General features: G+C 47.5%; 1 protein-coding gene across 3 annotated transcripts in view; it reads left to right on the top strand.

Moving 5' to 3' along the window:
• The first annotated feature begins 3,021 nt into the window (after positions 1-3,021).
• The window catches only part of GFRA3 (GDNF family receptor alpha 3), a 32,344-nt gene continuing 28,394 nt past the window's right edge, over positions 3,022-6,971 (top strand). Inside the window, exon 1 of one of the 3 annotated variants that reach the window (XM_082379666.1) lies at positions 3,022-4,793. In XM_082379666.1, coding sequence (XP_082235792.1) covers positions 4,373-4,793 — 421 coding nt within the window. In that variant the 5' untranslated portion in view covers positions 3,022-4,372. The remainder of the gene's footprint in view (positions 4,794-6,971) is intronic. The other 2 variants (XM_082379664.1, XM_082379665.1) reach the window with 2 other exon arrangements.

Raw genomic sequence — 6,971 nt, 5'->3', positions numbered from 1 at the left:
ATAGGGCAGCCCAACAGTGTGCCAGAGTGACTGGATTGATTTTTGCAAGGTTTGCAAGTGCTATTCTCCCGGAATGCTGCGTGCTTGCCTCACAGCAGAGGGCACTGCTGTATTCTCTAAGCCAGCCACTGCAGCCTGCAGCCTCCACTCCTAGCTGGAGCCTGTCTGTCCAGAGGGAGGCTCCCTCTCTGACCTTCTGCCTAAGCCCTTGAGCTCAGAGCTCAGAAGGGCCGGGGGGGGGGAAAAAAAGGAGAGAAAAGCTGCTGCTACATTAGGTGGAGATAGCTGAGGGAAAGATGCTGCTTCCCTGTCCCACTCCACACACTTCCCCCCACCAAGCAGGAACTTCTAGTTGCCTGAGCAGGAAACTGCTGGAAGCACCTCCACTTCCAAGTGTGACGAGGGGTCCCTGACTCACTGCCTAGCCTAGTGGATCATTTCCTGATAATTCTCCCCAAAAAGGTAGAAGCAAGTCATTACCTGGGAAGAGACTGGTGCACAAATGTTCACATTTCAGTAATCTTAGCGGAAATTCTGAGCTGCGACACATAAAACTAGGGCTTAATCAGCTATCTACTTTGTGGAAAATTATATTTGCCTAAAAGGCAACATTTTCCCATATAGTTTCTTGTAATATCTTTCCACTGTATAGGTACCGTATCACTTAATTCATGTTATTTTCAGGAACAATAATAATAGTAGCTAACAACTTTTCAGTTGTTTACTGCATGCAAGACTTCATGAACTCATTTTATATATATAAACTCATTTTCACAAGAATCCTGAGGCAAGTATTCACTATTATGCATGTTTTACCAATAAAGAAATTGAGGAACAGAGGGATTGAGTAACTTGTTTTTTTTTTTAAATTTATTTTATTTATTTATTTATTTTTGGCTGCATTGGGTTTTCGTTGCTGCACGCGGGCTTTCTCTAGTTGCAGCGAGGGAGGGGGCTACTCTTCGTTGCGGTGCGCAGGCTTCTCATTGCGGTGGCTTCTCTTGTTATGGAGCATGGGCTCTGGGCACGCAGGCTTCAGTAGTTGTGGCACGCGGGCTCTAGAGCACAGGCTCAGTAGTTGTGGTGCACGGGCTTAGTTGCTCCGCGGCATGTGGGATCTTCCCGGACCTGGGCTCGAACCTGTGTCCCCTGCATTGGCAGGCGGATTCTTAACCACTGAGCCACCAGGGAAGCCCAAGTAACTTGTTTAAAATCCCACAGTTAATGAATGGCAGAATTGGGATTTGAACCCAGGCCGAGATGGCTCCAGAGTCTGTACTGTTAATAGATTTTGCTGTTATCAAATCCTCATCAATGAACAATGTGTCTTTCTAAGTTGGCACTGTATTAGGTGTTACATGTGTAAGAGCCTCAATTGTCGGTTCTTGAGAAGTCAGGGCCATAGGGTTGCTGGGGTTTGAGAAATGAGGCTAAGGGCAGACACTAAGACCCCAGCCCAGGAACCTCCACACGAGGCTATATAGGGGGTTAGCTCTGCTCTGGTGTCCTTGCGCTGACTGGTATTCGTTCATCATGAAGTCAAGTAATAAAGAATGGAAACCTTTTGGTCTGAATACTGCTTCCTGTTTGATTCTCAGCCTCAGGACCTGGCTGACCTCTGCTACAGAGAGGGAAGCGTTTCCCTTTCCTTACCAGGCATATAAAGTGGGAGGCGTGGACGATTTTCTTTCCCCACTCAGTTCAGGCAAATGTTAGGGAAACACCAGTTTCTCTCTAGGGATGTCAATTCTAAGTACCACAGGCATTCAAATATGGCACAGTTCCTGCCCTCAAGGAACTGACAAGGTAGAAAATGATTCTTTTTGTTCCCATCCCTACAAGCACTCTGGCCCACTAGTATATTCAGCAAAAGGAAGAAGAACTAGCCTTAGCTCCAAAGCAGTAGGTCCGGTGGTAGGGGGTGGCTGAGTTCATAGAACAATTAACTCCTCCCTGCCTCCTGGGGTGATATCATTCCGTGTTTACTATGTGCCAGGCACTAAGCTAAACCCTTTACTCAGTGTATACTTGTTTAATCCTCACAATGGTTATATGAAGTAAATGCTGCTATTCATTTTACAGATGAAGAAACTGAAGCACAGAAAAATTAAGTGACATGCCCGAGATTACCCAGCATGTGTTGGAAATGGCATTTGAAACCAGGTAGTCTGTAAAGCTTGTTCTCTTAACTGTTTTTCACTAAACTGCTAACACCCTGGATTAGCTAAGGATAGCAACAGGAATTAAAGCTCAACAGTGAGAGAGGGCTTGATAGAAGGCAGAAAACCAAGATTACAAATGAAAGTGGAGTTAGATACAGAGTCTTTGGACCTTTGAGCCCCAATCAGTGGTTTGCAAGGCCCTCCCAGGGCAGTTTGTGTCTTAATCATTTCTGCACCTGGCACAAAGCTGAACCCATAATCAATCTCAAAAGACATTATTGAATTGAATGATGGCTGAGTAACATCTTTGTGGAAAGGATTGGCTCATTTGTCATTATCCACAAGGTTCCCAATGACAATGCTGCTTATCTAGCAGGTGTTGGCAAGTCACAGAGGACATGGTTGGTGGGGAGACAGTGTGCTGGAGGATCTGTCAATATTAGTCTTGGAGTCATATGTATTTGCAGAGGCTTCCGCAACCCTCCACTAGCCTTGGTTACCAATCCTCATTAAAGGCCCAGTGATGTCAAGCTCTCCACCGCAGTGCCCAGACCGGAGTATGCTCCAAGTATCTCATTTACTCTCAAAAAGAAGCTGGCCTTTTACAGGTGGAATTGGGTATTGCTTTCAGCCCATTGGCTTGACCTTGTTCCTGCCTTCCTGGTCCATTTTGTGGGGAGAGCACTGAGTAGACCCACTGAGTAGGTACCCTGAGCAAATGCCTTTTCCAAAGTTACCCTCCTACGCCAAACTTGATTTGCCTTGGTTGCTGAAGGAGAGAGCGAGCAGAAGTGACACCCCTTGAACACCCCACATCTTTGTTGATTCATAGCACCCTTTCCTAGCATCCCAACCACCTGAAATTGTTACCTTTTGCCTTGTAAATCCCATTTTGAAACTATTGCCAGAGTGAAGTGGAAAGTGGGGGCTGTCAGCTCCCCAGCCACAGGTTTTCTAATCTTACTGGAGGGAAGGACTTGGGAAAGGTACACAGAGGTAGGGTGGAACTAGGGGGAAACAGGCCCTGTACAAAAGCTGAGGAGCCAGATGTTCACTTTCACAGCTCTCCTGTAAGACTGGCAGGGCAGATATAGATTAAAATGAAGCATAAACTCCATTTAAAGTGCATTACAGCTCAGGAATCAGCTCCCCCTGGGCAGGAGAAGGGAGAAAAGGGCACAAGAGGCCACATCAGTCTCCTTCCTTATCTAGGACCACATGTCTCTCTCCTAGCTTTGTGAAGGGTGATTTACACTCTGGCTGGAATGACTCTCTTTCTGGGCTGATTACATCGGCAAATGCCCCCCAGAGGCCACAGCAGGATGGCCATATTCAGAAGCAGCAGCCAATAAATCTCAGAGGTCTATATTGCACTTCTCAGTACCCTCCCTCCTGGCCCTCTGCCAGGTGGGCTGTGGAAGTAGGAGAGGGCTTGGCTGGAGGGTTAGGGGAGGAAACCCTCCAATTCCTTTCATTACCATCTTCTCTAAGTACTATTTAGTTCTCATTCTTCCAAGTCATTCTGCCTCTGTCTTTATCCTGGGAGCAGGTGGGAATCAGCTCAATAAATTAGTCTAATAAATACCCTTATCTTTATGAGTAGAAGTCCTGGGTTCTCCTAAGTATTTAATCTTGGTAGAGTAGCTTGGTCTCTTAACCATCATCTGAAAATGATGAGGCTCCTAAATGGTCTCTCTAGCCACCTTTCTCAGTGATCTTTTGTCCAGGGAAATCTCTACAATTTAGTCTGAGGGAAGTTTGATCCTTCCATCCTCCCTCATGACACTGAAAGGGCTGAATTTTGGAGGAGTCTAGTCTGGCAAAGGTCCTGGGATCTGGCCTCAGGTTTGTTCCCAGCAAAGCCATTTCACCTGTCTGGGACCCATCTTTGCAGAATCTTGGGGTTAATAACAACAACCGAATCTCACCCTTGAAGATATTTACGAGGCGAAATGAAATCATAGATGTGCAAATTCTAAAAGAAAAAATATACTTGAAACGCAAGTGCCCTTGTGCGTTTGTTCAAGTTTTGTTATTTCATTTGGGTTGGTTGTTCCTTGGTGGTAGAGGGGATTCCGGAAAGTGAGACAGGATTTTTTTTTTTTTTTTTAAATAAATATCTGGACCCCAGAGATGGCGAGTTTCCACTGACAGCTTCCACACTGTCTTGGGTAGAAGTCCTCCTCTAAACGAAGTTGGCGGCTGACAGCATGTGGGCCGGCTGGGGTGGAGCACTCTTCAGAGCCAAAGACCGGCCGCTCCGGGGCGCGTGCCCTCGCTCGCCCTCACCCCCGCCTTGCCGGTCCAGTAAGAGAGTCGGCGTGGTGCGTCCGTCCACTTCGAAGTTGGAGGGCGGCGCCCGGGACCCTGGGTGGGAGCGTGTTGGCGCCGCGCGCGCGAGGCGGGGCGGGGCGGGGCGGGGCGGGAGGCGGTGGTGGGAGGTGCCGGCGGAGGAGCCCCGCTCGCAGAGCTCCAGCGCAAGGGGAGAGGGAACGCCGCGTCTGGTGCAGGCAGAGCGCCCTGGGACGCCGACAGTCGGCGTGCGCACCCCGCCAATGGCACGCCCCCCGAGCCCACGACCGCTGCTGCCTGCGCTCCTGCTGCTGCTGCTGCCGCTGCTGCTCCGAGCGGGTGAGTGTCGTCTGTGCGTCCGCGGAGCCCACTCCGGCTGGGGCGGGAGGGGGCGGGGGCGGGGGCTGGGGTGGTGGTGAGTGGTGGTGGTGACCGTGTAGGTGGGGTCCCGGCACCAGTGCCCAGGGAGGTCTCAGGCCCCGCACTGCTCCCTGGTAAGGGGCGTCCGTCTGTCCGAGCCGGGGGAACTGGAGGAGGAAGCCCAGGGTGTCAGGAAGGGGCTGGGTTCCACGCCTAGTCCAGTGACTGAACTTGTAGATTGAGTGCCAGCCATGACCAGGGCACCTAAGCATCTCTTCGCTCCTGGTTCCCACTCTTCCCCCTTTTGAGGTGCGTCTATACAGTCACAGAACAGCCAGCAGCCAGGCCACTACCACTACAGCATCTCTAGGAGGCGGGGAGAGTCAGAAGCAGGACTGCCTTTTGCTCCACGTGGGCTTCACCTCTTCCACCCCATATAAGGACTGCGGAAGTGGATACTAGGTACAGGTGAAGCTGGAGAAGTTTTTGTTAGGACTGACTTGTCATTGGGAACTCCCTGGCCGTCCAGTGGTTAGCACTCTGCACTTTCACGGAAAAAACAAACAAACACAACTGACGTCACAAACTAAGGTTGAAAACTGCTTCCCAGAACTTGCCAACATCATTATTTGGTTGTGTGAATATTGGTGAGAATATTGCTCACCATCAACAAACCCCCTCTTCAGGATATACTTTATTATTATTTTAATTGGAGCAGAAAACTCACTAGTGGGCAAGATGGCCTTTCCGTGCAAGCTGCCCAGCACAGTGCCTTGCCGTGTTATAAATCCACAATAGGTGTTTTGTGGAATACATAGTTCAAGGCCGGGTTTTAGAACTATGCCATTCCCCCAAGGAGCATGCATGTGGCCTTTGGGAGTGGGATGGGTGCATGGAATCTCATTGTGGGGCTCCTGTCCAGAGCCTGCCTGGAGGGAATCGTGAGTCAGAGACCACATATCCTACACATGACCTCAGTCCACAAAGTAGGACTGCAGAAGTGCAATCTTGGCTGAGAGACAGATATGGAAGGAAGGAAGGAAAGTATTGGTCTGTCCAGACTGACTTCATTAGTAAATCAGAGCAGCAAGACATCACCGATCTGATTGGACTGCCCAGGAAATTTCACTAACCCTAACAGTATGGCTGTATGTCAGGATCAGGGGTAAACTTTAAATACCTTCCTCATGACCAATTTAGTGGAACAAGATACCACCTGTTAATGATGAAACTTAACATGACCCCCACCTTCTTTTGTTGAGCTGCAGTGCCCTTAAATCTACTACTACTCAGACTTGGTGAACTATCAGCTTAGAAATGAGAGAGGTTTACTTTTGAAAATTGTTACGACTCAATGTTTAGTCCAGTTAAAGCAATGAGACTTGGACCTGCTACGCTTCTTTCAGCAAGCACTTTCTGGGTACCTACCAGAAGTAACATCTTAAACATTCAGCATTTCTCAAACTGTTTAAATCCATGTCCCTTTTTGATAAAGATAAAACTCTGTCTTCCTTAAATAAATTTTGAAATTTCAGAATTTTTTTAATGACACAAATGAACTTACAGAACAGAAACAGACTCATAGACTTAGAGAACGAACTTATGGTTAGCAGGTGGGAAGGGTTGGAGGGAGGAATAGTTAGGGAGTTTGGGATTGACATGTGCACACTGCTATATTTAAAATGGATAACCAACAAGGACCTACTGTATAGCACAGGGAACTCTGCTCAATATTATTTAACAGCCTAAATAGGAAAAGAATTTGAAAAAGAATAGATACATGTATATGTATAACTGAATCACTTTGCTGTGCACCTGAAACTAACACATTGTTAATCAACTATACTCCAATATAAAATAAAAAATTTAATAAAAAAACTAGTTGCATTAAAAAAAGTTTTTTTGTTCATCTTCCACATATGAAATTGTCAAATATGCTTTTTTTTTATGTGATTTTTTTTAACATCTTCATTGGAGTATAATTGCTTTACAATGGTGTGTTAGTTTCTGTTTTATAACAAAGTGCATCAGTTATACATATACAGATGTCCCCATATCTCTTTCCTCTTGTGTCTCCCTCCCTCCCACCCTCCCTATCCCACCCCTCTAGGTGGTCACAAAGCACCAAGCTGATCTCCCTGTGCTATGCGGCTGCTT

Source organism: Balaenoptera borealis, assembly GCF_965194805.1.
Source record: "Balaenoptera borealis genome assembly, chromosome: 2".
In the NCBI taxonomy this organism is placed as follows: domain Eukaryota; kingdom Metazoa; phylum Chordata; class Mammalia; order Artiodactyla; family Balaenopteridae; genus Balaenoptera; species Balaenoptera borealis.
Note: the sequence above shows the minus strand (reverse complement) of the source record. Positions and strands in the feature narration are given on the sequence as shown.